The 26,485-nt window shown below is 50.7% G+C and overlaps 12 protein-coding genes across 12 annotated transcripts; 9 read left to right on the top strand and 3 right to left on the bottom strand.

Moving 5' to 3' along the window:
* The first annotated feature begins 46 nt into the window (after positions 1–46).
* On the top strand, positions 47–1,464 carry BO85DRAFT_444321 (mitochondrial 54S ribosomal protein mL57). The gene is made up of 3 exons (XM_025658990.1): positions 47–669; positions 740–972; positions 1,095–1,464. Exons 1-3 carry the CDS (start codon positions 282–284, stop codon positions 1,248–1,250), a joined length of 777 nt encoding a protein of 258 aa, XP_025520915.1. The 5' UTR covers positions 47–281; the 3' UTR covers positions 1,251–1,464.
* On the top strand, positions 1,155–1,600 carry BO85DRAFT_14510 (uncharacterized protein). Its single transcript, XM_025654099.1, has one exon. The coding sequence runs from the start codon at positions 1,274–1,276 to the stop codon at positions 1,550–1,552; it is 279 nt and encodes a 92-aa protein (XP_025520914.1). The 5' UTR covers positions 1,155–1,273; the 3' UTR covers positions 1,553–1,600.
* A 507-nt stretch (positions 1,601–2,107) lies between these two features.
* Positions 2,108–4,642, top strand: BO85DRAFT_410483 (AP-1 complex subunit mu). The gene is made up of 7 exons (XM_025657483.1): positions 2,108–2,171; positions 2,253–2,475; positions 2,551–2,679; positions 2,849–3,078; positions 3,143–3,632; positions 3,706–4,077; positions 4,215–4,642. The coding sequence occupies exons 2-7, from the start codon at positions 2,437–2,439 to the stop codon at positions 4,293–4,295; spliced, it is 1,341 nt and encodes a 446-aa protein (XP_025520913.1). The 5' UTR covers positions 2,108–2,171; positions 2,253–2,436; the 3' UTR covers positions 4,296–4,642.
* A 603-nt stretch (positions 4,643–5,245) lies between these two features.
* On the bottom strand, positions 5,246–6,701 carry BO85DRAFT_14439 (Rag GTPase GTR1). Its single transcript, XM_025654098.1, has 2 exons — positions 6,335–6,701; positions 5,246–6,261 (listed from the first exon to the last, which is right to left on the bottom strand). The coding sequence occupies exons 1-2, from the start codon at positions 6,526–6,528 to the stop codon at positions 5,454–5,456; spliced, it is 1,002 nt and encodes a 333-aa protein (XP_025520912.1). The 5' UTR covers positions 6,529–6,701; the 3' UTR covers positions 5,246–5,453.
* Positions 6,702–7,309: 608 nt separating this feature from the next.
* BO85DRAFT_14413 (URC4/urg3 family protein) lies at positions 7,310–9,544 on the bottom strand. The gene is made up of 4 exons (XM_025654096.1): positions 8,897–9,544; positions 8,315–8,804; positions 7,666–8,258; positions 7,310–7,596 (listed from the first exon to the last, which is right to left on the bottom strand). Exons 1-4 carry the CDS (start codon positions 9,233–9,235, stop codon positions 7,513–7,515), a joined length of 1,506 nt encoding a protein of 501 aa, XP_025520911.1. The 5' UTR covers positions 9,236–9,544; the 3' UTR covers positions 7,310–7,512.
* Positions 9,429–13,273, top strand: BO85DRAFT_455042 (uncharacterized protein; the record flags this gene model as incomplete). The annotated part of the gene is made up of 15 exons (XM_025661363.1): positions 9,429–9,525; positions 9,789–9,835; positions 9,903–9,974; positions 10,280–10,387; positions 10,911–11,047; positions 11,243–11,329; positions 11,845–11,864; positions 11,898–11,967; positions 12,033–12,072; positions 12,119–12,199; positions 12,329–12,387; positions 12,595–12,640; positions 12,888–12,965; positions 13,018–13,197; positions 13,229–13,273. The coding sequence occupies 15 exons, from the start codon at positions 9,429–9,431 to the stop codon at positions 13,271–13,273; spliced, it is 1,167 nt and encodes a 388-aa protein (XP_025520910.1).
* A 2,664-nt stretch (positions 13,274–15,937) lies between these two features.
* On the top strand, positions 15,938–19,147 carry BO85DRAFT_386829 (UBA/TS-N domain protein). Its single transcript, XM_025656643.1, has 3 exons — positions 15,938–16,068; positions 16,140–18,771; positions 18,840–19,147. Exons 2-3 carry the CDS (start codon positions 16,180–16,182, stop codon positions 18,939–18,941), a joined length of 2,694 nt encoding a protein of 897 aa, XP_025520909.1. The 5' UTR covers positions 15,938–16,068; positions 16,140–16,179; the 3' UTR covers positions 18,942–19,147.
* Positions 18,938–19,376, top strand: BO85DRAFT_14365 (uncharacterized protein). Its single transcript, XM_025654093.1, has one exon. The coding sequence runs from the start codon at positions 19,069–19,071 to the stop codon at positions 19,330–19,332; it is 264 nt and encodes an 87-aa protein (XP_025520908.1). The 5' UTR covers positions 18,938–19,068; the 3' UTR covers positions 19,333–19,376.
* A 90-nt stretch (positions 19,377–19,466) lies between these two features.
* On the bottom strand, positions 19,467–21,167 carry trm61 (tRNA 1-methyladenosine methyltransferase subunit GCD14). The gene has a single exon (XM_025658989.1). It carries the CDS (start codon positions 21,091–21,093, stop codon positions 19,558–19,560), a length of 1,536 nt encoding a protein of 511 aa, XP_025520907.1. The 5' UTR covers positions 21,094–21,167; the 3' UTR covers positions 19,467–19,557.
* An 832-nt stretch (positions 21,168–21,999) lies between these two features.
* BO85DRAFT_455039 (NAD(P)H-dependent flavin oxidoreductase) lies at positions 22,000–23,154 on the top strand (the record flags this gene model as incomplete). Its single annotated transcript, XM_025661362.1, has 4 exons — positions 22,000–22,042; positions 22,091–22,173; positions 22,233–22,961; positions 23,011–23,154. 4 exons carry the CDS (start codon positions 22,000–22,002, stop codon positions 23,152–23,154), a joined length of 999 nt encoding a protein of 332 aa, XP_025520906.1.
* A 738-nt stretch (positions 23,155–23,892) lies between these two features.
* On the top strand, positions 23,893–25,486 carry BO85DRAFT_14362 (uncharacterized protein). The gene is made up of 2 exons (XM_025654092.1): positions 23,893–25,336; positions 25,390–25,486. Exon 1 carries the CDS (start codon positions 24,052–24,054, stop codon positions 25,303–25,305), a length of 1,254 nt encoding a protein of 417 aa, XP_025520905.1. The 5' UTR covers positions 23,893–24,051; the 3' UTR covers positions 25,306–25,336; positions 25,390–25,486.
* BO85DRAFT_14305 (uncharacterized protein) lies at positions 25,460–25,873 on the top strand. The gene has a single exon (XM_025654088.1). The coding sequence runs from the start codon at positions 25,614–25,616 to the stop codon at positions 25,827–25,829; it is 216 nt and encodes a 71-aa protein (XP_025520904.1). The 5' UTR covers positions 25,460–25,613; the 3' UTR covers positions 25,830–25,873.
* The last annotated feature ends 612 nt before the right edge of the window (positions 25,874–26,485 follow it).

Below are 26,485 nucleotides of genomic sequence, written 5' to 3'. Positions count from 1 at the left end.
ATTGAAACACAATTAATGGTACTGAAATAATTTTCATGAACCGATGTAGAGGTTGGTTTCAAAGGGTGGCTCTCTATCTATTGTTTGAAACTACAGATTTGGCGGGCGAGCCGGAGAACTGAGCGACTATCCCGATCGGGACTAGCGCCACGTCTCCGAATTCTTCCTCCTCCAAAGGAATTATTATCATTGATGGCCGCCATCGATCGTGGAAAAAGACCCGGCCTGGCGACCTCCTCCCTCTCACCCACCACTCCGGATTCCGGCCCTTCCTCTCTCCAATGGCTTCCGTACTATCGACTCGCGCGGTCAGGACCGCTTCCTGCTCCGCATGCCGCTCCCTCGCTCGTCCCAACTCGATCGCAGCCGGTCTCCTTCCGCGGCGAGGACTCTCGACGGCCACCGAAGATGCAGCAGTCAACCATGCGGACAAGCCCCGGTGGTCGTACACGCCGCCTCGTGCCAAAGCGCCGTTCTCCTTGAGACTCAACTCCAACCGCCCCGAGTTCCCTGTGAACTCTGACCCCAAGGTTCTGGACCGGTTTTACATCCTCATGCTCGGAAACGACGGTGACAAGATGCTCTCGGAGGAGACCAAGTGGCTCGCAGTGACACACAAGAGTTTTGATCAGGGCCGGAGAGGTTTCAATGACCGTTTGGCCTTCCTGGGTATGTCAAATGTTGCTGTGCAATGAATGGTAACAGGATTTGATACTAATCCGGATGGGGTTGTACACAGGCAAGCGTATTGTTCAGCTGCAGGCTTCGTTGGCTCTGGTCCAGAGTCCTAGCAACGCTGCTAACTCTGCCACCCCCGATGCGTATGGCCGGGTCCCCTTCACTCACCCGGCTTTGGATAGCCTGGACAACCTCGACTACAACACGAAGAGCTTCCTTACGAGCAAGACGAAGCTGTCGGAATTGGCTCACAAGTATGACATGCAGAGAGTTGTGAGATGGTGCCCTCGGAAGGTGAGTCTAGGAGTCCCATGCATTGAGACGATATTCGAACGCCTTGCGCTGCTGGGCTTCTGATATCGCCTCACCAGTCGGTCAATTGAATCCCCTGCTAACAGCGGTGTGTTTACGTGTAGCCCAACAACCTCGAAAGCTCTGGAATGGACCTCGTTCTCGCCCACACAATGTACGCTGTGATCGGTGCCATCTCCCTGGAGAAGGGCAATGCTGTTGCGAACAAGGTGGCCCGTGAGCGCATATTAGCACCTCTGGGATTTAAGATCGCGGCTTGAGTTGGGTGATTGATTTATGGGAAATGGCCGCAGGTGCATTTTCAAGGCGTTACTTCCTTTTCTCTTTTCCCCTTCCCCTTGTTTTCTTTGTGCCCTGGATGTTCTGTGTATGTGTTGGGGCTTTTCTTCATCCGCCATATATTATGTATTTTTATCTACGACTTGTCTTATATAGTGACTGCAAATACCACCGGAAGTTCTGTCTTCTCTCTAACATCTACTACACTTGTATGAGTTATGGGATCTTCAGGATTTGGTTCACATGGCATGCCATTATCAAATTTTCTAAACAAATAAAGTAGATAACCAAAAGTATGTACGGTTCCTCTGACACCGCCCGGGTAACAGTAAGCAAAATACCCGGCCAGCTCTTATGGAACCCTCGAATACACGATGCCTAGTCTTCGCACCTTTGTATCGCAAAGTCAGCAATGAGAAACCAGGAACTCCGCGACAGAATGTCACGGAAGAACCCAGAAATCACAAAAAAGCAATTTGTAGCTGCCTTGCACTGTCTAGGAAGGGCGTATGGTACAAAGAAAGAAAAGAAAAGAAGAGGAAGAGAATTCGCTTGCGACGGCCGAAATATATTCTGCGCGCGTGACCAGCGCTAGGCTTCATCAGGTCTAGTGGAGATCTGGACTGGCCGGATATCTCGAATAGGTTTAGCGCTCTGATTAGAGACCCCTGAGGCATTGATACACTTAATACACTAATGTGACCAGATTATGGTAACTTACCCCGCCACAAGCTTCTTTGTCTGGCGGTGTATTGTGTACGAAACAATACCACGCGGGAAGGCAGAGCATCCCCGATGGCCGCATCATCAGTTCAAGTCTGTCTTAGTCTTGCATGATATTCGTTCCATTCCAGCTTCATCGCAGGCACGTCGGCCAAGACCTCCTCCTTCTGCAGCTTCCTGTGAGTTCACCGGCTCTGGTTTCTATAGATTCCCCAGGTTGAAAGTGCTTCTGAGCTATCTCTAATGCACACTGTCCACAGCTACCTCCCCGCAAGTCCAGCATGTTGAACTAGTGGTTTCGCTGGCCTCTCCCGTTGAATCTCGCCCAGGAGCCTCCCGCCCATTTAGTCCTCCAGTACTGCCCGACTCACCCTCCTCGATCCTCGCGCCATTTAACCTCCACCTTACTTTCCCACCCACGACCTCCCTTCGAATACCCTCGCGATGGCGTCGGCCATCTTCTTCCTCGATCTCAAGGGCAAGGTATGAACCCCCGTGGAGGTTGCGCTGTCACGAACAATTCCGCCGTGATCCCCTGGAACCTGACCGTTTATTTAGACCCTTCTAGCCCGAAACTACCGCGGAGACATCCCCATGTCCGCCGTCGAGAAATTCCCCATCCTCCTCAGTGACGCCGAAGAAGAGAGCTCCGCCGTGGCTCCGTGCTTTTCCCACGAAGGAATTAACGTACGTATTTGTGTCTCCGACTTGTGGCTGCGGCGGCGCACCTGCATCTACCCCCCGCCGTTCCCCGCAACCCGCTGTGTCTACCATCTCCCACATCAGCCCTGCGCGCATCCTCAGAAAGGAACGCAGAATCATGGAGATCAATTGCTGAGAATATAACCTTGTCTAGTACCTCTACATCCGTCACAGCAACCTTTACATTCTTGCCCTGACTAAGAAGAACACCAATGCCACCGAGATCCTCCTTTTCCTACACAAGATCGTGGAGGTATTCACGGAATACTTCAAGGTACTGGAGGAGGAGAGTATCCGCGATAACTTTGTCATCATTTATGAATTGCTCGATGAGATGATGGACTTTGGCTACCCGCAGACGACGGAGAGCAAGATATTGCAAGAGTAAGATGGGCCCGTCTATGCGACTATAAGCGGTGAAGGATCACAGCTGACAAGTCCATGGCAGATATATTACCCAAGAATCACACAAGCTGGAGATCCAGGCCCGACCACCCATTGCTGTCACCAATGCCGTGTCATGGCGAAGTGAGGGTATCCGGTACCGCAAGAACGAAGTCTTCCTTGATGTTGTGGAGTCCCTCAACCTCCTCGTGTCCGCGTCTGGTAACGTGTTGCGATCGGAGATTCTCGGAGCTATCAAGATGAAGTGTTATCTGAGTGGTATGCCGGAACTCCGTCTGGGTTTGAACGACAAGGTCATGTTCGAGACCACGGGTCGCGCAACGAGGGGAAAGGCCGTCGAGATGGAGGACGTCAAGTTCCACCAGTGTGTCCGTCTTTCTCGGTTCGAGAATGACCGCACCATCAGCTTCATTCCCCCGGATGGCGAATTCGAGCTGATGAGCTACCGGTTGAACACCCAAGTCAAGCCTCTGATTTGGGTGGAATGTCTGGTGGAATCGCACTCTGGATCACGCATGGAGTACATGTTGAAGGTACGGCCAACACCCCGCCTTTGCTACTCAAGAGAAACAAAATGACCAAGCTAACACCATCTCACCCGAACAGGCCAAGGCCCAATTCAAGCGCCGCAGCACTGCCAACAACGTAGAAATTCTCGTCCCAGTCCCGGAAGACGCCGACTCACCCCGTTTCCGCACCAACATCGGAACCGTGCACTACGCGCCCGAGAAGTCCGCCATCATCTGGAAGATCAAGCAGTTCGGCGGAGGCAAGGAGTTCCTCATGCGCGCAGAGCTGGGTCTGCCGTCCGTAAAGGGCGACGACGAGCACGGTGGTGGCATGACCGGTGGTTTCGGAGGTAGCATGGGTGGAACCGGGCAGGGCAAGGCAAAGCGGCCGATCAACGTCAAATTCGAAATCCCTTACTTCACTACTAGCGGTATCCAAGTCCGGTACTTGAAGATCACGGAACCTAAGGTATGTTCATATCCCCATGTCAGCTCTCGTGACTCCCCCACCACCACCATCAGTCGGATTAGCAGTCTCGTCACACAAGCACAATGCAATTGAATGAATGCATGAATGAATGCTAACGAATGACCCGATGAATGCAGCTACAATACCCCTCCCTCCCATGGGTGCGATATATAACACAATCAGGCGACATTGCTGTCCGCATGCCAGATGTACAATGATGTAAAGCGTTTCTTCTTTCTTTATTTCTATATCTTTTCTTCCCTAGTTCTCATTCAATAGATATACTTTCTTCCCCCCCTTTTATTTTTTCGCATCAAGCATGGATGGATGAATCATTTATCTATTGATGGAGTGTACTCCTTGTACAGATTGGTTCACTGGCACATGATACATCGGGCAATTTGATAGTAATAGTAGTAGTAGGAATGTTGCAAAAAGTAGTAGTTCTCTCTTGGCCTCAGGCAACGTGAACGTGACATGATATACCACAGAAACCTCGCCATTGCCTTACCTTACCGCTACGCACTTAGTGAGTACTACTATTAATGTCTAGATCACAGGACTGGAACGAACCAATTGGTTTAATGGAAGTAGTAGTAGTAATCGGTTACTCAACACAAATGCGTTATTACTTTCGAGTTACTGCCGTCCATGTATTGTATATCATTCATAACTTATCGCATTTTTTAATTCCGCGGTTTTCACGATCATCATAAAATGTATGGCACGGTCCCTTTCATCATTGTTTTTTTCCCGCTTTCTTCATCATCTTCCTTTTTTTTCCCCCAACATACACACGCAATGACCATGTAATATAGAACCAATAGATATGGACTGAGAATTTTGTGAGAAGCAAGTACATCAATGAGCAGGTGAGTGAGTGGAGACAGTCATAAGGAAATGAAGACAATAACTTTTTTTTTACCAGCCGTGGAACATAAGGACCAGGAACATAATCGGCATGTTACAAATAGTAGTAAAAGTATGGTTCCAGATGAGAAGATCGATATGGTAATGATACGATATGATATGGAGAGTCTGAAAGTGCGAGAGAAAGAAGAAAGAACAGTATACATACATATAGAATGCCATGCATGCTAAGTAGGGTATCTTTGTCTTTGAATAAAACAGATTTGTTTTGGTTTTGCATTACGTACTTACTCACACATTTCTTCTGCTCATAGCTTTCGTAGGTTTGAATGCCGTGTAAACGACGCTGGCCAATAGGTAACTGGTTCGTTGGTTGCAGTGAAGTGAGATGCTGTTTTGCGTTTCTTTTTCGTCATAAGGCGTACGGGACCGTTTTCCCTTTTGTATTTGGTGGAGTGCTTGGCTGATTTGAGGGATGGCCGGTGGCGGCCGGTCGAGGAGTCAAATCAATGGGTCCCGTTGCTGTTGTCCGGGGATTCAGCCGCAGGGAGGGGAAATCCGTCCCCGTGACCGGTAGCGGCGGCTTTGGAGAAGCCCTCTCGAGCTAGCATGGTGTTTAGAACGGCGCAATTGTAGGCTGCCTCGCCCGGCGGTACAACCAGAAAAATGTATGTATTGTCCGTGAAGCGGCCGAGGAAGACGTTGAATTGCGGAGTCTTCGTATGCATGACGACGAACCCGGCAGATGCAGGGGTTGTGTGGGTGTTCCGCGCCGCACAGTGCTTGAAGGCTTTCATGATGTTGGAGAGTCGTTCATGGCGATCATAGATGGGGTTCAAGTCGCCTACTTCTGAGGAAACGGAAGTTACAGTGAGGAAGGTTGACCGTTCGAACAAGATGACTTCTTCGGCATCAATTCGCTTGGAGAAGGCTTGCAGGAAGCGCTCGATGACAGTCAAGTTTGGAATAAGCTTGTGGACAATGCCAGCCCACGCTTTGTAGAGCGATTGATCCCATATACTACTGCCAAAGGTGTCGATACTGAAATGCTCCGAACGACTGCGAATCAAGGCGGACCGTTCTTCGTAGATGCGTTGGCGGTGCTCGGCTTGGATGAGATCCAGTTTATGTACAAGGCAGAACACATAGGCATTGGGACTGTATTCTTTCAGGGCGTTGATGATGGCGTTGTAGGTGTCAAGATCGCGCTCGACCTCGCGGGATTCAATGTCGAAGACGTAGATCAGGACCGCGACGTCGGAGAAGATGTTCCCTCGCTGAGACGCGAGATATGTTTCCATGAATGCATCCTGTCTGTTTATGGTAAAAGAGCATGTTGGGTTAGGCACTGCAATGATTCGAGAAATTGCCTGAGACTGCGACTTACCCTCCGCAATCCCAGAGGTTCAGCGTGAGGTTTCCCATGAACTTGACATGGCTGTGCTCGACATCAATGGTAGCACCCAGGCGTCGGACATCTTTCGCAACATAATTGCTGAAGATGATTGAGCGCATCGACGATTTTCCAGATCCACTTTTGCCCATCAAGAGGACCTTTCTCTTCTTCTTGCGCATATCCATTGTGGCAGTTCCCCGGAGCTATCCGTTAACCGTACCCCGCACTTTACGGGGCTGGTGATCGTTCAGATGGATGGCAACCGTGAAGAGATGTGGGATTTAGCATCCGCATAAATACCTCCAGCCCATGGGATGCAGTAGGACCCTGCAAGTCGAGGGAGGTAACGATCTCCACAGGCAATGAATGGGCGAGGGTGGTTGGTTGGACAGAAGGAGCAGCAGCAGCCGGATGACCAGCCTTCCGGGCGTCATTGCATGAGCTTCTTCCCGGGATTAATAATATTCCGGGGTCCCATCACGTGGAGAGTGCACGGTCCACCCAGGGCTGCTGACATTGAAGGTTGGATGGGATGCAGAGTGCACGGTCAGTGATGCGCGTAATGTATTGTCCCTCTCACCGAACTATCCATCTCCTCCTTCCCCCTGCCTCGAAATTCGTCCCGCGGAGGTGGCGTTCATCCACATTCCTCCCATGTGCCTCCATTGTTATTAGACTTTCTGCACGGAAGGGGGGTTTGCCAATCATCAGGCTCCACTTCATCCATAGTGGATTGACTAGAACCAAAACATTATCAAACTAGCAAAGACACTATCCCCATAATAATTCCTTTTCCAAGGATAATAGTCAGGATTGAGACTGCTGGCGGAAAGACTAATCCCAGCCAGGTAAACTTTTATGATCACATTTCCATCCAAATATAGGCAAGAAGGTAAAAAGGGCCCAAGGAACTGTGTACAGGAAAGGTAGACGATCATCTCTTCACGATGATCCTACAGAAGAAATTAGGTATAAAGTCGGCCAGGTGCCGCAGCAGAGACCTTTGTACAAAACGAACAGAAAAAATAGGGGGAGCCACAGGCGATGGGCACGAAAGTAGTAAGACGCATAAACATCCGGTCATCAAAGTCGTAAGCACGACCACCAGCCGTGGAACGGGCGTCGACTGGCGGTGTCAGGTATCCAAAACATCAACAGATATGCGATCATTAGAAAACAGTGCCATCGGAACGGATCATGATCGGTGGTTCTTTCGTGTTGGGTCTCGACACTTCGGCAATCTCACGGCCACCCTATTACTTCTGCATCAGCAAATGTTGCCCACGTAAAACAATGAGTGCAGGGATAAAAAGATCACATACCTTCCAGGATCCAGCCTCAAGCATTTGTGCAAGGGTCAACTGATCGTCTCCCGTCAGTCCAAGCTGACCGTTCACTTCATCCAGTAGCTCATCCAGGAACCCAACGGTCACAGCCCGCCATTCAACGACAACGTCGTCATCCGTGGAGAACAGTGGTACAACTTCCACGTTGGGTTGGCCCTTGATCTGCGCATTCTCCTTGTAGGCGGCAATACCCCGCTCCAAATCGTGTTCCTTCAGAGTCAACAGACCCATGTCAATCAGCAAACCACCGTTCCGGTATTCGGGTAGACCCGTGAGCAGCTCACTGCCGGCGAAATGGATCTTCATCAGCTTCGACATGGGCACCATGATAGAGTAGCACAGCCACTGCGTAAGCTTGTGGAATGGGACGATGCTCTCCCAGGGTTTCGCAGGGGGAGACTTGGGGAGATCGGAGCACGGCCAGGCGTCTCCGATAGATAGCCCATCAATCTGTGTGCGGGACGGCGGCCAGATCGGAGACAATCCATCCATAAGGACACTCCAGAGCGTGGTGATAGGCACAATTGGAACCGACGAAGCAAGTGTAGACGGATGAGAAAGGAGGTAGTCTAACGATGTTATGTTAGTCGAGATCCCAGCGACCCTTCATCGAATAAAGCCTTACCGAGCATGTTGCCTGGCCTAGCATCTACCCCAAAGAAATCTTGGTTGTTCAGGGCCTCGGAAAGTCGGATCAGAAGACCAGCTCGGCCTTCAATTCCCGCCAAGGGGTTGGTTTCGGAGTGTTGCAATCCCTTTGCGAGTACTTCGACCGTGATCTTCTTCAGGCCTGCCCCATCCACTTGACAAGGCTCCGTCGGATCGCTGCTAAACATACCACTCTTAAACATTTCCAAGGTTGCCACGGCCAGACCCTCGCTCCGCGAATAGAACTTGCCGGACTCCTTCGACTTGTAAGACCACCTGGTACCTGCACCAGCATCGAGAAGGACGGAAACAACGAAAAGGTCGATCAATCGCCGGGTGCGCTCCTGCGCATCAATGGTACTGGGCCAGGACTGGAGCAATTGGTTGACGCGGGGTCGTCCACCCACGTCGAAATGTTGCCAACGGCCATGAGGAGGAATGGAGTCGTAGTCCGGGCCATAATCTCTCTGCAAACGATAGCTTTGATTAGCAAGCCTGAGAGGGAATAAAGGGACTGGCTAATCCTTTGGCCAAGATGGCTGCAGCATATAGAATGTACCTTGATAATGGAGACAATGTAAGATGCAGTGGCCATGAATTTGCCCATATCCACATCAAAGTGGTTGAGTCTATTTCTCTTGGCCTTGTTCAAAACAAGGCTACAGCGCTCACGGACAGCATGGATACTCCGCAGGTAGGCCGCTGGATCGAGGGCTGAATCAGGTGGTTTGGCAATGGGTAGTTCTGGGATGGAGGCAGGCAGCCCACTTCCTTTATAACCGGGCGATCTCAATGATGCATTGGAGGTACGAGCACTGTTGACGGTTACGGTCGAGTCGAAATCCTCCTTCTCGCTTTGAATCGAGTTCTTAGAGTCTTTGCGCTTAAAAAGACCCATGGTGATGGGGAGGGGTCAATAGTAGAGACGGAGGGTGAAACACAACAAACGCTCCCTAGCACTCAGGGGGAAGAAAGAACACTTGTTCGTGCCAGGGGATTGACAGTGAGGTGGAACACTCGAGGAGGGAAGGGAAGGAAGAAAAAAAAGACAGATGAGAGGTCCTGGTGCCAGAAGAAAGCAGACCGGAAAAATGGACACCAGAGGGGAAAAGGTACATAAAAGGATGGTGATCTGCGGCAGTTGCGGGAGACTCGAAGAAGAAAAAGAAGAGAAGAGGCCCTTGGTGGGTGGTGACTTTCGGTTTTGACTCTTTAGTCTGACTCTTCTGACTCTTTTTTTAATTTTCTGTTTGTTTTATTATTTTTATTATTTTTTATCTACCTTCTGTAATTTTTTGGGGCCTTTTCAATTCCTTTGGGCTTAAAACTTTTTTTTTCTTTACAGCATGGAGGGACAAATAATACTAATAATAAGGACGAGAAATAATAATAACAGGAATAATACGGGGCGGGGCGGCCGAGTGAGCTTAGGAGGAGTTAGGAAAGGTTAGGAGTTAGTAGCCCAACTAGCAAGACATCATTGGAGCGAAAAGGAGTGGTCCGTAGCCACTGGACCTTCACGGAGCATACACCCAGTGAACTAGTCGAGCCCTCGGAGTCGGGAGGTGGAGAGCTTGAGGGGGGCAGAGGTCTTGTCGGAAAGGCTCCAGTTCGATGTTAAAAAGGGTGCATGGCGGGTTGGCCGATTTAGCGTTCTGATAGGAACCGATTCGTACCATTGTTTACCGTTCCCACGGTCGTGAACACTACTGGAAATGTAGTCGGTTGAAAAGAACTTAACTTTCCACCAGTACCTGGTATTTACTGGGTAGTAAAGTAAGTAAGTAGTCCCTGTCAGGTACAAAGTAACAGGAGACAGAAGAACGACATGGGGCCAATAGTAAATATGTATAACTGGCAACATATTGCTCTAAAGCAAATGATTCCAAAAAAGGTACAGATAGGCTTACAGAGTTCGACCATCCCATGCCTAGGTAGTTAGGGCAGTCCGTCCGTCCCTTGGGGAGAAGGGCCAAACTCAGGGCCAAGGGACCAAGACTACCGCGGAGTATTCAGACCGCGGCGCAATCAACCCGACGCCAGTGATGAGGTCAGAGAATATCAGACCAGTTGGAAGAGTGGAAGATAGATACATCTAACTAGTCAATGTCTGATGTGCCCTAAGTATGTAGGTGCATGATGGTGCATGCATGATAAACCCAACCCGACCCATCCATACGCGCGCATTACCATACGTACCGCACGGTACCAGACCGGTACCTGGTCCCGGTGATGGTGGGGGAGGGAGCCCATAACTGGCCCCGTGTCTGGTAAAGTGCAAATTTCCCAGAATGGAGCAGTTCCAACGGGTCTTGGACGACGACTACTTTAGCACCTCCCCCTAAACTCCATCACCCATCAACTTCCTTCTCGGTGCTACGGCCGACCAAGGGATGCTGTGTCCAGATCGATGGAACCAATGGAAAAATAGGTTAAATTAGCGAGGACCAAAAAAGAAAAAAGAGGAGTACAGGGGAGCACAGACAAGCCTGCGCACAAGGCTATACGTACCAGGTTCATTTGCTTTCCCTCCCTCTCCTCGCCCCGACACGGCGGATCTAGCAGGCTGTTAGTCACTCTGCGCCTCCAGCACTTCACCGAATCGGGACATGTCCCTCCCATGGAACCATGGCTCCTTCACCTGTAGTCCAAAGATAGAGGGGAAGAGAAACCAAGATATGACTCGAATCAATGCTAATGAAGGCGCCAGGTAGATAGATAGGATATACCTCGTCCACATTTGTGAATGATTGACCGAGCGCCAAACCCCCCCCCCTCCCCTTGGCGACCTAGGTCAGCAGCGGGTATCAGTCAAGCTCTCCACCTTCTTCAATGTCCACTCCTAGCTAGCTATCTTCTATCGAAGTGCACTGATACTCGGCACAATCGTGGTAATGGTGTGCAGGGCCAATAGTCACTGCCCAGGCGCAATGTTGGCTGCTATAGTGCGATGCTCCCGCTTATCTGGGGAATATCTCCGATCTTATGGCGTGTGACTCGTGATTCCTTTTTACTTCAGGGGTGGTGAGCTTATGCCGCGTCTATCTAGCTACTATCACCCCATATTGACTATAGCCGCGGCATAGTCTACCTTATACGTACATGTCTATGTTTCACTTCAGAGAAACTAGCCTTTGCTGCAGCCTTGCCTCCATATCGTTCTGCTTTGCTAACGCAATCCCGATCCACAGGCGGTGGCAAATTCGTAGAGAGACGGAGAGGCGATTGAAACTAGAGTGTAGATAGTCTTCACATTGTCAATTGCCCTGGTGATTGCTATATTTGGCTTATTGTTCATTGCCACGTATAGGTGCTAAATATGGAAAGTGTTAGTAAAGTATAGTCAGTCTACTTACTGCTGCGCCACAACAGTGGAATTGGGTGTCGTGAAGCATATAGACTGAATAATTAATGAGATGTACAAGGTAGTGGTCAATGACAGTATGACTGTTTCTGTCAGATAACCGTCTCGTGCCTTTTCCAACAGATGTGATAGTCAGATTGTAGCTGGGGCGTTATGACTGTTGGTGACCCTATAGTGCATAACTAGAGAACTGAAGATCCCAACACGAGCCGAAGGCCGATCATGCTCCAGGTAGAAAATCACCTAATAGTGCCAATCGTGCTGCGGTTGGGCGGACTTTGTCTCGGCACCTACTACCACCCACAACATCCGGCATTCGCAATTGTGCAAGAATAGAGCAGAGCCAGCAGTATGCGAAGAATTGGCCCTTTGTGAGATCGGCAACCCTATTTCCATCAAGTGTGCGACTCCCGAAAGGAAGGGAAGTTGCCGATACGCGCATTTATGGTTCAAGTGGACCTTGGTTTGAATCGTACGCGGGCACGCAACTATTGCCGTGTCGATCTCAATCCGGCAGGATCGTCCACACCAGAATATTCGAACTAGTAGCGAATAAGTTGACGGAAAATAATTTCTAGTTCCTCTGAAGCATGTCAGGTGCTGAATGTAATATTAGCTGGGTTGGAGACGATCGCAAAAGGGTACCATGGCCAGGAAGTGCCGCAGGTCTGCGATACTTTTCATCAGTGTGGAAATACTAAACCTCCAGGTCGTCCGTAACAGGTTGGTTTTACCAACACAGCGTTTTCACATAGGCCATGTCCGATGAGCTTTGTAGCCCAATTCCTATAGGTTGCTTTTTTATAGCTACTACGTACCCGCATGTCATCTTTGCTTTTGTAGAACACATTGGTCGGATGCGAGGGCGCTAGGGCGGGATAATGTTTCTTGAGCTTCGCGCTCGTGTTGAGCCCACTTTCCGACAACCCTAATGGAATTGTGCAGAGCGGGATGATGATCATTGACAGCAGTAGGTAGTGAAATCCGATGATGGAGAAGACTGACTGGGCTCGGATGCCTTTACACAGTCGATGGACACCCTACAGAACATGAAGCAGCAGCCGGTTTGAATACCTTCTTAGATCTATGGAGCTTTTCAGAAAGCAGGTGAAACATTCCTATGAGACATGGACTGGGCCCAACTACAAACATCATCTACATGCTACTACTATTTAGAATACAGTAGTCCTACCGCCTAGAAACCTCCTTTGACAGCTCTTGGGTGCGTGCTGGATATAGGCATAGAATTGTCGATCATGCCATGGTGTCGCGTGAGAAAAATGAATAGTATTGGACTGCAAGTGTTAATTCCTCAGAATATTCACATTCCTTCGAGTCGATCTTTTATCGTACTCTCTCGTGAAGAAGTGGCTCACACCATCATTTGTAATTTGAGTTCAGCCGGAAGAATCCTCTTAAAGTTCGGCTTCTTGCCCCTCCAAAGGCCTCCGTATCCCCGGGTGTCGCGCATCTGCGGTCATTCAGTAGAGGATGTTGTCAAGAGCGACCGTGTCTGGCTTGTGTAAGATTGCCCTTATACTAAGGTATGGTATATACCGTGGCGTCATTTAAAATTACTGTTACTGTTACCGTTTCAGACGGCAAAGAACAGCAGCTGGCGACTGGCACATGTACTGGGGTTCTTTGGTTGATGAACTCTGCAGCTAGGCGAACCCCAGAGTAGTCGAAGCCTTGTAGGTATATTACCTGATCTTATGACTGTCCCATTCAGGTCATTGTGGCCCCCAATGGCCTTGCTATTGATAATGAATATTACATTTCACAATTGGAGTGGATCCAGAGCACAGGAGATTTATTATCGCGAGAGCTGCATGTGTCGTTCAGGAAAGCACTGATGCCAACTTAGGATACAGTAAGTGGGAAGTGTCGCCAAACTTTGGGGTTCCTCCGATATAGGCAAGGTGTGCTTACTAGCCATAGGCATTTTCAGAGTACTGCTCGGTACTGGGAAATAATATCGTATGATACTGATAGTGCTAATTGGAGAAGCTTGTGTGTATATGGAAAGATTATATCCGAACGACTCCGCGCACCCTGTACTTTTGGGAGGATAGGAACGAAAACCCTTGTATTAGTCGATATGCACAGTTGCTGCAAGCCCCTCCCACCTTCCCCTCCAAAAATGACAAATGTCAATGCACTGGCGTACCCGCTAACGCGGAAAACACGGCCCTGGCCATACTGCTGGGTCGCCCGGGTTTCAGGTTTAACGTTCCGGGTATTTTAATTTCGCGGCGTAATCGTGGCATTGACAACATGATCATTGTGATATAACCACATCTGAAGAGAGCAAGATCACACTCATCCATCGCGAGTGTTTAACTTCGTCAGGAGACAGAAAGACCCGGAGAAATCCGAGCTCTTACAATTGGGTCTGCAGAGGTCCAACAAATTGGCCCGTAATCTCAACGGCGGCTACTGGTAAGAGACCCGATGCTAGTTGAAGCGACTGACATGACTCCTTAGTGCGACTAATCTTGTCATCTTTGCCTACGGACTACCCGCCCTACCAGTACCGCACCATTCATTTCCCCCGAATTTCCGCCACCAACATTAACATCCAGCGGAGATTCCGTGTGGCCCCTCTTGCGTTTACATGAGTGCGTTGCTCTCAATGAACAACAGCTGTTGGTTAGTATCACTACTTGCAACATTCGTTATGGTCGTCGATTAGTCTTCCCAGAGATTCCTGGAACATATTACCAGAGGGGATTATGTGCCTCAAGGTCATGTTGTGCGAGACCACTACTATACCCGAGTGATGGCTGACTCTAATTCAGACAATAAGACCACCTGTCTTTCCTTCCTGTCAGACATGATGATCGCCTGTTCCGTCCTGACCACCCCGCTTAGTCGGTATTGGAATAATTCCCGATGCTCCCTTAACGCTATCGCGCATCCCTGTCAGGCCCCCGCTGTCATCCACAACGATTGGTAGTGGGAAATGGATTTCATCCCGTCGGCGATTCCTAGACGCTTGTTGAGTGCTGACATGGCTGGTTGCCGTAAAGTAACTAATTGTTTCGCCAATTGGTGAACACCGTGGCTGCCCTGATCCCACTACTGTAGGAACCCTTTCGATATCACCCGCGAAAGTTTTTCTTTTTTACAAAGATAAAGGCTCTGTCAAGGACCTGTTTTCCGGTGCGGGGCCTAGGATGACCTTGGTCTGTTTACACCATTCCCTGGAAGTAGCAACTAATTATCATGAAACTGCTCTTCAGATTGTCAGGCCCATCATCCTTCGGAGTTTCCTTACTCGCATCTAGCTACCATTCTTGAGCCTCGATTCTCCGTACCGCTCGCTTAGCACTGAGAAGTCTCGCCTTTCAATTTCGTCGTTGGCAGCCACCCTCCGAAGAGCCACCGGGCCCCATTCTCCCAGAGCGCCCGGTCCAGTCACTACCATGGACAAACCTCGGAAGCCTAAAAACTTCCTGTGCGGTTAGTGGTCGCTACGCAGTAATCACTGGCCATCGTGTCCACATCCCCATAGAGAATTGCCGCGTATCCAGTATGGATCCGTGTGCAAAGCTGACTGACATTGGTGCCCACAGGAGCCAGCCGATCTACAGCCTGTAGACGGGGCGTCAAGAGAAGCGAGGAGGCAGAGGCAAAAGTAATGACTAGCTAGCAAGAGACTCGAGCTTGAAAGCTAAATCGTCGAATTTACCCACTGTAATTCATCTGCCTTGAGCATTAAGACCACACCACATTGCTTGGCTACAATAGCACTGTGAGACATCCGTAGTGCCTTGTCTTCAAGGACTGGTGTGCCATCCAATCTTCAAAAGTACTAGTCTAGTGCTCACAGGCCAGCTTGGAGATGCGCATCGTCCATCCATTCGGCCGCCGAGGGCTGGGATGATAGTAATCACATCAGGTTAACAGTCTAGATTTGGGTCCACTGTGCGGTGGATAACTGAGCCCGACCCAGATACTATCTACGTTGTACTAAGTTTTGTTAGGCTGCCAGGCAAGGCCAAAAGGACAGGTTCCAGTCATTTTGTCGTCCGAAAGGATGACTCAGCTACAGGGGGCTTGGTGCACGTGCCTTACTCCCCTCAGCCTCTCACGTGTTGAAATGCACCGCCACATCTTATGCCCCATCAGCAGTCCTCAGCCACCGCGACGGTCGCGGCCTTCCATCTTTAGGGGAACAAGTAGTGCCGACTGATGAAACAACAGTTGGCGGGCTCATCAATCCCCCTTTGACTTTTGCTAGTTGGCAGAATGATCCTTTGAAGGGCATCTCCTCATACTGCAATTAAGCCGCATCTTCTGTGAATTCAATCCTCAATCCCCCGACTGGATCCACTCACTCCGCTGCCCGGTGACCGTTGATGGTGAGCTAATCTAGATCATGGCATCCTCACATCCTCCGCATACGGCTTCAATCCTAATACGATCCCTCCAGACCATACCCCACTAATACATTTTACACCACTATAATCACAATGGACGACCTAAACGGTCTGAGCTGGACCTCCAGCTCATCGAATGATACTCGCAAACCCCCGCCGATGAACACAGGCCTATTATTCCCGACATTTAGGCAGAGTGATACTTCTGGCCGTTCCACGCCCCTCTCTGGCTCCTCTGGCCCATCCAATGCTCCTTCAAAGTCCGCAACGCCGGACAAGGACAGCTTTGCAAACCTTGTCTCCTTCAACTCATCCAATGCCAACAAGAATCTTACATTACTCGAGCAGCAGAAGAAGCTAGAGCAGGAGAGAGCTAGAAAGGAGGCGGAGAACAGATCGCGTTTCGAATCGCAATATGGAGGGCAAAACACTCATTTCTGGGATAGCTTAGAAAAGGGCAGGAGTAATAACGGGTTTCCCACTTCTGGTACTCCTGCTCAGCAGAGTGTCACATCGACCGACGAGGACGACCTCCTGGCCGCCTTCAATGCGTCTGCGCCAGTAGACGCATCGACGAACTTTCCGGTGCCTAGCCCCAGTCCTTCGCCGCAACAATTAAGCTCGGTGCAGGCAACACCAAGCAATGAAGGTCTGCCGCAGCAAACCGACCCGATGTCTTTTCCTGATGACGATGACCCCTTCGGCCTTAACCAGCTGAAGTCCAAGCCCGCACAACCTCCACGGCCCGCGCAGGCTGATGATGACGATGACTTTCTTGGCTTGCTGGGCAAGCCTGTATCTGAAATCCCCCGACCAGAGCCTCCTGCTGCGAAATCACCTACCCCCGTTGAAAGAGAAAACAACTCGCCGCCCCCTAGGCCGTCTAATGGAGTGGATCGGGCAATTGCAGAGCTTGTTGATATGGGCTTCCCTGCAGACAAATCCAGTCAGGCTCTACGAATGACACAATCCGGCACTGATGTCCAGGCTGCTGTTAGCTTACTTCTCACCCAAGCGCATGAAGAATCACGCCAAAAGTCGAAAAATCGACCAACTCCGGATGAACGGTTCACCGGGCAACCGAGCAGAAGTCGCGATCGCAGTGAAAGGTCTGGGCGTGACGTACCTTCATGGATGCAGCAGGAGCGGTCACGCAGCAATAATCGAACCTCTTCGCCGGCAGAGAAGGATCCGTCACAGCTTGCGGCGACATTCGGAAACAACCTGCTCAAGACAGCGAACTCTCTGTGGAAGACTGGCAGCAAGAAAATGCAGCAAGTGGTACAGGAGCTCAATGCTGATCACGATTCAAACCAACCTCGCTGGTTGAGAGATGCCGCTTCGCATGAAGAGCCCCCGTCCCGTGATCGTTCTCACGTTGCTAGTCAGCCCCAAGCCCGACCTGAATTAATGACAGACGAGGCGCTCCTGTTAGAGTCAGGCGGTCCTCCTCGTCCGTCTCGCAATGCTATGCGGTCCGCCGACGGGCCTTCATCTCGTCCAAGCAGCAATGGTGCTAGACACCAGCCGTCTCCAGCTAGCGAGCGGCGTATGCAACAACCCGCCTTTATGCAACAGCAGCCAAGAGCGGAGACTAGAGACCCTAGATCCCGGTTAACGAAAACAGCTTTGGAGGAACAGTCAGCGCAAGCATATGTCAGTCCTGCGCGAAGAAAACGCCCCGTTGCCCCATTGCCTGCCGCGGAACCTAATGTCGACTTGTTTGAGAGTTCTGCGCCAGCGCCTGTCCAGCGGCCGAAGCCCTCACCTGCACCAGCACAACCACCAAGGAGACCAACACCATCCACCGCTTTACCTTCAAGGCCCAAGGCTCCGCCCCGTGCTGTTCCGCCAGTCGCTCAAGACGTCCTCTCCTCTTTGCATCGGCAGCGTGAACTAGCAGCCGAGGCCTATAAGAGGGGCGACTACGCCGCTGCACACGAGGCTTTTACAGCGGCACTCACACCGCTGCCAAACAAGCACCCTATCACGATCATTATTCGCAGCAATCGCGCCATGACTGCGCTGAAAACTGGCGATCCCAAGGCGGCAATCAGCGATGCGGACACTATGCTGGAGGTCATCGGTCCTTTGAAGGGAGAAGGCGAGAGCATCGACCTCCTCAATGGAGAGCCCACTAAGCCAATGAAGGATTTCTTCGGCAAGGCATTGATGCGTAAGGCCGAAGCCCTGGAGCAATTGGAGCGATGGGCGGACGCCGCTCAGGCGTGGAAGTTGGCCGTGGAGAATGGCCATGGGGGCAGCACCAGTATCCAGGGCCGCAACCGATGCGAGAAAGCGGCCGGTATCAACAAACCCGCCCCGAAACCAGCAGCCCCTGCAAGACGTCCTCCTGCCCCCGCTCCGAAGAAGGCCTCTGCTCTAGGTGATATTCAGGGCTCGTCATCTGGCACTTCTTTCGAGGCGGTCAACCGCCTGCGGGAGGCCAACCAAGCAGCAGAGCGTGCAGATGAAGAGAAGTTCGCGCTCTCCGAAAGTGTAGATGCACGATTGGCAGCGTGGAAGAATGGGAAACAAGACAACCTGCGAGCCCTGTTGGGCAGCTTGGATACCGTCCTCTGGCCGGAAGCCGGGTGGAAGAAGGTCAACATGTCCGAACTGATCATCCCCAACAAGGTGAAGATTCAGTACATGAAGGGAATTTCCAAGGTACACCCGGACAAGGTATGCATTATTGCCCTCCATCACCAAGATATGTAAGAGGCTTGACTGTCTAACCCATCATCAACCAGATCCCCACAAACGCCACCACCGAGCAACGCATGATCGCCGGTGCCGTATTCGGCGCTCTAAACGATGCATGGGACAAGTTCAAGAAGGAAAACAACCTTTAGAGACTTCCATGATCCATCCCTACTCTTTTCCTTCGACTCCTTTCTCGATTATCATGCCACGTCGTTTTGCTACGCCACCCTAACTCGCCATTCTATTCAAATCTTCATCTTTGCGACTTTCTGACCCATGCATGCATCCCCGCGTGGCTTTATTCATTCCACAACCCATTCTGCTTATGAGGTCATCATCTATGCTTTTGCACGTGCATTCGTCATATCTTCGATCTTCTTGCGCACATACTATTTTTGTACATATATAGACTTATACCTACCTACCTACCTACCTACCATTTCTGCCTACCTGACAGTTACTGCCAATGAAAAGAAAATCAATCGACGCATACCCTTCTATCTTGGATACTACGTATATGTTGACCTATTGGCCGAATAAATTCGTACTAGTTAAGTCCTGTCATGTTCCGGCCTCCCATCGACACGAGACAATTGAGCACCCCCAGTACTATTGGACTGTCGAACTTCATGTTTATATCTCTATTGCATGCAAATAGTAGAGAAGGTAAGAAGTGGAGTACAAAGTGATGTAGTATTTATCCTGAACACGCTAAGTAATACTTTTATCTAATCTAACTCAAATTACAAAATAACGTAATAAGCTCTACTCAGCCTGCACAGGGGCAGCTGATTGCTCTTGTGCTACGGGTGCTGTCAATTCCCCTTGTGGTTGTTGCTGTTGCTTCTTCTGCTCCTCCTCTTCCCGCTCCTTCCGCTCCCTCTTGAGCTGTTTTCTCCCCTTAGGCTTCTCCGGCTGAGTCAAGTCGACTTGATGCGAAGGCCATTTCTCGCGACATTTCTGCTCGTCTTCTTCGGTCCAGTCACGTGGAAGAACAGCGAATACCAAGTAGGATGTGTGCGTTTTCAGGTCCTGCTCGGAGCGGTGGACCAAGCGGCCTTGCTTGTAAGGTGGAATAGTCGAGGTGGGTTGTTGGGCGGAGGTTTCCTCTTCTTCGGTCTTAGCTTCTTGCTCTTTCTTGATCTCGGGCTTGGCCGCAGGCGTGCCGTTCTCCTCGTCGTCTAGCTGGTGCATCATCTCACGATATTTCCGGGAATGTTCTTCGACTTGGCGCATCTTGGTGACTGCCTCGTCGACGTCCTTCGGGAAGACTACTGCGCCGCGGACGCGCTCGTACTCCAGACCAGTCTTTTCCCGCTTCACTTCGATGCGGTGGTGGTTTACCTCCACCATGGATATGGAGAGCCAGGAGAGCTGACGGAGGGTGCTGATGGTTCGTTGGACTTGCTCTAGGCAGGGCGAGAATGTGCAGAGGTACACCGGGGAGTCGGGGTCGAGCGGCGATTCTCCGCCGTCGGCAGGGTGGCGGACCAGATGCTTCAGAGCAAGCCAGGGAGCAGGCAGGTCCAGGAAGATTGCATTGGCCTTGGGAGACTTGCCGGTCTTGGGATCGCCGAGCAGGAAACCGTCCTTGTAGACATCGCGATGCGTCACTTCGACTAGTCCATCCAAACCGTGTTCGTGTAGCTCCTGGCGCACTTTCTCTGCGCGCTGCTCATGGTACTCGAAACTGCAGACCTTGCCGAGTCTTCTCTTCTTCGTCGCGGGCGAGTCATCGGTGGGGTATCCGTTGAAGGCCGCTCGAACAGCCGCGTGCGTGAAAGATCCACTGCCTGCTCCTGCTTCGATGACGGTGCTTCCGGGGCGAGCGCGCAGACGGTGGAGGATGTAGCTGTAGTCCGGGGTGTAGACGACCTGAGTGCGATGGGGAAGAGATGTCGTCCATAGTTCGGGAGTGGGGTAAACCAGGTGGAGGAAACCACTGGACGCAGCGACAGCAGCCTTGGGAGACGATGTGTTATCGCCCTCGACAGGAGTGGCCGAGTCGATCTCGTCTACTTTCCGCTTGAGCTTTTGGTTCTTCTTCTGGGGTCCGCGGCCTCGTCGCGATCCCGTGTCGACTTTGGAGGCGCCGATTTGCGCTCCCCATGGTTGGTCAACGAGAGTGGTGTGGGGGAAGGAGCCGAATCGCGTGGTCTCGACCTTGCCCTCTTTGTAGCCAGCGTCTTGGTCATCTTGAAGGCGGAGGACAGTCGGAATGGCCTGGTCGCGACGGAGGTGAAGGAGGGCGAGCTGATCAAGGCGCGAATGGGAGCCGGGGGTAAGGAATGGCGACGGCATGGTTGTGTATGCAATCTGCTGTTTCGGGCTATGAAATGAGCGACGCGAGCCAATTCCCCGCGCAAAAGCAAAGCTGCAGCATTCGACTTGAAGCTTTCAATGCGGCGTCACTTTCCTCTTCCATGCAGAACATCCTCTGCGCTAGACCTATCTTGGCACACGGGTAGGGCATAGGGCTAGTGACACGTGCTATTGATTTGGGGTTAGTTCCCTGCTTCTGATTGGCCAGTTTGATGAGCATCAAGATAACGGGCGGCAGTATTGAAATTGACTCTCTTACAGACGACTAATGCTCCGATTTACTCTAGAGATCGGCCCAAATTGTTCTACCAAGCCATGCTTAAGCTATGCTTCAGTGTGCGAGGTATCTTAGAATGAAGTTCAGATTGTCTCCTGCCACACCCTCGCCTCTCAGCTAATGTGTGACTTGTGAATCTCCCCGTCATCACATGCATGTAGCCGGTCAGCAATGGAGGCGACAAAGAAGTCACCGGTACCTAGCAAAGGAGTACAACTTTCCTTACACCTTACATGAAGACTGAAGAGATAATCAACATATCCAGCAGTTGGTGATTCAATCTTTTTTCTTTGCTGTGCTGCCATCAAACACTTCCCCTTCCTAGATTGTCCAGACGCAGATACCCTCTGGCTTGAACCTCGGCAACTCTGGCTTCCCCACAGCAGCGGCCGCGGCAAACCGTTGATTACTATTTACGGGGGTTTACCTAGCCTTCCCCATATTTGGTCTCCAACTACTGTCTGTCGTCTTTAAGTAGAATTAAAGACGCATAAGATCATACATCTGAGCCTGTTTCATTCAAATCTTCTTGTCTTCTCAGTTCGCCTCTATTGGTCAACTGCCGAGAAAGTTACCGCCCCGACCCCTAGATTCAAGGCACCGACACCATGCCTTTCAACACTGCTCTGACAAGAGCCCTGGGCATCTCAGGTAGGAGGGCTTATACATTGGTCTTAACAGCCTGCTGATAATGTGCAGTCCCGGTCGTACAGGGAGGTATGCAATGGGTGGGTTATGCAGAGCTTGCTGCTGCCGTCAGTAACGCTGGTGGACTGGGTATTGTACGTATAGTCTTGAGATAAGCCTGGGAAACAGAGGATTCAGAATGCTAACAGCTCAGCTCACGGCCCTTACTCAACCAACCCCAGAAGACCTTCGCAAAGAGATCCGAAAGTGCAAGACCATGACCAAGAAGCCCTTCGCCGTCAACATTACCCTCCTCCCCGCTCTCGTTCCCCCAGACTACGGTGCCTATGCCCAGGTGGTGATCGACGAAGGCATTAAGATTGTCGAGACAGCGGGAAATAACCCAGGCCCAGTGATTGAAAAACTCAAGAAGGCCAATACCACCATTCTTCACAAATGCACGACCATCCGTCATGCCAAGTCTGCGGTGAAGCTGGGAGTCGACTTCCTGTCCATCGACGGATTCGAATGCGCTGGCCACGTCGGCGAAACCGACATCACCAACTTCATTCTCCTTAGTCGCGCGCGACAGGAGCTGAAGACTCCGTTTATTGCATCTGGTGGATTTGCTGATGGTCAGGGGCTGGCTGCTGCTCTGGCTCTCGGAGCCGAGGGTATCAACATGGGTACTCGGTTCATGTGCACCATTGAAGCACCCATTCACAACAACGTCAAGCAGGCAATTGTCAAGTCGGATGAGACACAGACGGCTCTGGTCATGAGACGGTGGAAGAACACCACTCGCCTGTATGGAAACAAGGTGGCCAAGGAGGCTCTGAAGGTGGAGCAGGAAAGCAAGTCGGGCGAGTTCAGCGACATCGCGCCCTTCGTCAGTGGCAAACGTGGCAGAGAGGTTTTCTTGAATGGCGATATTGACTATGGAGTATGTTACTCCTCTTCCGATTGGTCTGGCTACTTGCTAACGAAAACAGGTCTGGACTGCCGGTCAAGTTATTGGTCTGATCCACGATATTCCGACTTGCGCTGAGCTTCTTCAGCGGATTGAGAAGGAAGCCGTCGAGGCGCTGGACCGCTCCAGGTCGTTGCACACGGCAACCATCCCCAGCAAGCTGTAGAGGATGTGGATGGAGTCGATACCCGGTAACATGATTGGAGCGTACACTTGTGATTTAATTACAGACTAAGCAAGGAATAGAAGTGATTGTGTAAAGGCAACGACTGTAGCGACCCGTCAAATGCATAAATAGCCATCCCTTGCGGAGATTTCCACCACCAAGGGATGAACGAGGGAAACACAAGTACTTCTGGGGAAAGAACACATGCGGAGCTGCACGATGACCAGATCATTTCTTGGTCCAAACGAGAATACTCTCGTGGCGGTTACACATGGTCATAATGACTCCCACCGGATATGCTGGCGTCACAATGGATGCATCTCCCACTGCAACCTGACTTCGCCAATACTGGTCCTTACCGCCACTGAGGCTTCAGATATTGGGATCCGCATATGGCTTGCATGGAAATAGACTGTAGCAATACGAGCTTCTATACCAGAGTTTGCAGACCATTGCCGAGCAGAGGATGCTCACAGAGGCTTCCAAAGTGCGAGAGGAACGAAGATGTGGATGGCCGTCCTTGCGTCCTAATCTTCCCTTTGGTCACTCCTTGCAGAGATGGACTATTTGCTTGTTGACTCGAAGTGCCTACTGAAGTTTGCTGGCGGACAGAGTCTAATCTAGGTTCAATCTACACTTCACATCCTCTATCCCGTGGGAGATTAGGTGCGATCATCAGCATCACGCACGGCCAAACTCACTTGATGTGCCCTGAACCATCACGATCCACGAACCTACCGTGAACTGCAGTGCCAGTGGCAGACCCCCGCGTCCTTAATCTCAAAGATTCAATAAAATCCCCCGCATCAATCGCCGGGAGCAACTGTTACTATCGCCCCGACGACGAGAACAACATCACCACGGCTCACGCCGCTATAAATTGACAACACAAGCATCATGACAAACTCAATCCTCAACTCATCCCTCATGCAGCGTTCACGCAAGATGAAGTGCCTATCTTCCATTTTCCTACCCTGCTTGCAGGCACGGAAGCTCCGCCGTCAGCGACGGCAGGATTACCATGCCTCTTGGACATGTGCAGGTATCTCAGAACTTGCGCAGCCTACTGAGCCCTTCCCGGCCTATGAGCACGAGAAGCACCACCACGAAACAACGGAATTATCAGCTCTGCCAGACCAACCTCAAGATGCTGTCACCAAGACCCCACAGATGACACCGTCCATCCGTCTCGTCAATCCTGCGGACTCAGAATGCTCAACGCTGGACGACCCGGATGAGAAGCAGCCACGAGGCGTCCAAGATGATACCGCTGCGAAGCAGACCGGCACGCTCTCAGACGATGACACTGACGTCGATTCCAGCTCTGAAAAGACCTCTCGAGTCATTGACATGAAGGTCGGGCCTCAGACTGAAGAACTTCTCCCTCCAAAAGCCCATCTGTCGCCTAAAAGCAAAGACGACATTGATCTTGAGCTGTCTAGCCGCCGCATTCCCCGCAGCCCAGACAAAAAGCCTCGTCCTGCCAGCATGGACGTGCCTCCCAGCGCAGCAGCCAAATTGCCAGAGATCAAGAGCCGTATCATTGAGGACATTCCCGAGGATGTTGAAGAAGAGGACAAGCAGGATGCGGACATAAACCACGCTGGTGTGACAGACGAGAAAGTAAAGACAGAGGAAGAGCACGACTTGGAGACTGCCACCACCAAGCCTACCAAGCGCACCTCAACCTGGCGTCTCAGCCAGCGCAAATCGATGAACGAGCTTTTCAACCTTCTCCAATCCACCGCCGCAGCTGTCGCCGCAGCCCCCAAACTATCTAACCTCAAATTCGCCATTCCTCCCAAATCCCCTCTTCGCGCAGCATCTCCTACGAACGAGTCACCACACCATTCCTACGTCTCATCCATCTCCTCCACGTCCATCCGCCCGCCCACCCCTCCTCCCAAATCCCCCGTCCTCAAACCCAACAGCAGACCCCTCCCCGACCCAGCCCAGCTCTCGTCATCCGCGCCACCTGCTCCAGGAACTAGCTTGGGAAGCCTCAGCTCAAGTCCTACCAAGAAGCAACGCCGAATGGGCACCGCTGTCTTCCCTCTCCTGCCGTGCAAATGGGCCGGTATTCACGACGGTGATTCGGAGGAGAAGCACAGCAACAATACTAACCGCAACAGCCAGACTCTTTTTCAGTAGCGACGGAGTTAGGTGTACCGGTTCAAGGCTTGTATTTTGTTGGTGTGTATGGTCCATATCGGAGGGTTTCGTGGGTGTTTTAAGGTCTGTTTTTGATGCGGTGATTGTGACTGATTTGGCTAGGGTTGACTGTTTCTTTTGATTGGGATTCTTTCTTTTCTTCTGTATTTTCTTTGTTTTTCTCTCTAACCTTCTCTTTTCTTGTCTTCTTGTTTCTTTCTTTTTCTCTATCTTATTTGAGGAGTAGATGGTTCTATCCCGTGGGATGCCACTATCTACGCTGTCTGCAGCTGAGGTAGGAGGATCCGATGGGAGTGGATGTGTGTATCACTACTAGCCTGACCGGCCTGGTTACTTTCTTTCTTCTTTTACTTCCTTTCTTTGTCTCTTCTCAGGATGATACGATACGAGGAGGGATTTATGATAACGGTGATAATGGTGTAAGATATGCTGAACCGTGGTATTGGATGGATGGATGGATGGGATGGATCATACATACGCTTACATACAAACCCACTACATAACTAACCTATGCAGAGCATAATGATAATGTTATTGAAGAAACACATTTATAATTTTAGTTAGTAAATAGAGACAGTATTAGGTTCTGGTGAAAGTAAACACCTATTCATGTATGACACGAGGTTCTGTACCTCTCGCCATGTTCTATCTCCACTTGAGGGAGGAGAAAGAGACAAGCAAGTAGAGAAATAATCAATCTAAGTATTATGTGGCTGTCTAAGACAGGGTGAGTGAGTTGTGAGTTGATAGTTGCAAAGAGATAGATGAAGCATTCCACCCACCACCTACTCAGGGGGTATCATACGTGTTGAACATAGCTGAATAGCACTCAAGCGGGCAGCAGGATGAGACTCATATTTGTGGCTGGAGGAGGCCAGTGTTATTGAGATTACTCCGCGCCGGTATTATGTAACCGGTATATATCTGTTGGTTGCCGGTTTACTATAATTTGGACACTATATGCCAAGGGAAGATTATGCTTCGCATTTTGGCTGGCATAAGTTTATGGAATATCGCAGGATGTCTACAGTTCGTTTGTGAAGGTATTGCTTTTGTGAACTAAGTAATTCGACTGTTGTGGTCAGGTCGGATTAAGGAATTAGCAGATAATTGTTACTAAGTTCTACTATTGTTGGTGGTAAATGTTCTACAAGGTTAC

Source organism: Aspergillus piperis, assembly GCF_003184755.1.
Source record: "Aspergillus piperis CBS 112811 unplaced genomic scaffold BO85scaffold_1, whole genome shotgun sequence".
In the NCBI taxonomy this organism is placed as follows: domain Eukaryota; kingdom Fungi; phylum Ascomycota; class Eurotiomycetes; order Eurotiales; family Aspergillaceae; genus Aspergillus; species Aspergillus piperis.
This window is presented reverse-complemented; position numbering and strand designations above follow the sequence as displayed.

Excerpts from the sequence above, each read along its gene's own strand:
- BO85DRAFT_410483 (XM_025657483.1), top strand. The coding sequence starts at position 2,437 with ATGGCGTCGGCCATCTTCTTCCTCGATCTCAAGGGCAAG. Across the intron at positions 2,476-2,550 it reads TCCTCGATCTCAAGGGCAAG|ACCCTTCTAGCCCGAAACTA; the intron begins GTATGAACCCCC and ends CCGTTTATTTAG. Across the intron at positions 3,633-3,705 it reads GCATGGAGTACATGTTGAAG|GCCAAGGCCCAATTCAAGCG; the intron begins GTACGGCCAACA and ends TCACCCGAACAG.
- BO85DRAFT_444321 (XM_025658990.1), top strand. The coding sequence starts at position 282 with ATGGCTTCCGTACTATCGACTCGCGCGGTCAGGACCGCTTCCTGCTCC. Across the intron at positions 670-739 it reads TGACCGTTTGGCCTTCCTGG|GCAAGCGTATTGTTCAGCTG; the intron begins GTATGTCAAATG and ends GGTTGTACACAG. Across the intron at positions 973-1,094 it reads TGAGATGGTGCCCTCGGAAG|CCCAACAACCTCGAAAGCTC; the intron begins GTGAGTCTAGGA and ends GTTTACGTGTAG.
- BO85DRAFT_14439 (XM_025654098.1), bottom strand. The coding sequence starts at position 6,528 with ATGGATATGCGCAAGAAGAAGAGAAAGGTCCTCTTGATGGGCAAAAGT. Across the intron at positions 6,262-6,334 it reads AACCTCTGGGATTGCGGAGG|ACAGGATGCATTCATGGAAA; the intron begins GTAAGTCGCAGT and ends TACCATAAACAG.
- BO85DRAFT_14413 (XM_025654096.1), bottom strand. The coding sequence starts at position 9,235 with ATGGGTCTTTTTAAGCGCAAAGACTCTAAGAACTCGATTCAAAGCGAG. Across the intron at positions 8,805-8,896 it reads ACATTGTCTCCATTATCAAG|AGAGATTATGGCCCGGACTA; the intron begins GTACATTCTATA and ends TATCGTTTGCAG. Across the intron at positions 8,259-8,314 it reads TAGGCCAGGCAACATGCTCG|ACTACCTCCTTTCTCATCCG; the intron begins GTAAGGCTTTAT and ends TAACATCGTTAG.
- BO85DRAFT_14305 (XM_025654088.1), top strand. The coding sequence starts at position 25,614 with ATGGGAGTGGATGTGTGTATCACTACTAGCCTGACCGGCCTGGTTACT.
- trm61 (XM_025658989.1), bottom strand. The coding sequence starts at position 21,093 with ATGCCGTCGCCATTCCTTACCCCCGGCTCCCATTCGCGCCTTGATCAG.
- BO85DRAFT_386829 (XM_025656643.1), top strand. The coding sequence starts at position 16,180 with ATGGACGACCTAAACGGTCTGAGCTGGACCTCCAGCTCATCGAATGAT. Across the intron at positions 18,772-18,839 it reads CCAAGGTACACCCGGACAAG|ATCCCCACAAACGCCACCAC; the intron begins GTATGCATTATT and ends ATCATCAACCAG.
- BO85DRAFT_14362 (XM_025654092.1), top strand. The coding sequence starts at position 24,052 with ATGACAAACTCAATCCTCAACTCATCCCTCATGCAGCGTTCACGCAAG.
- BO85DRAFT_14365 (XM_025654093.1), top strand. The coding sequence starts at position 19,069 with ATGCATGCATCCCCGCGTGGCTTTATTCATTCCACAACCCATTCTGCT.
- BO85DRAFT_14510 (XM_025654099.1), top strand. The coding sequence starts at position 1,274 with ATGGCCGCAGGTGCATTTTCAAGGCGTTACTTCCTTTTCTCTTTTCCC.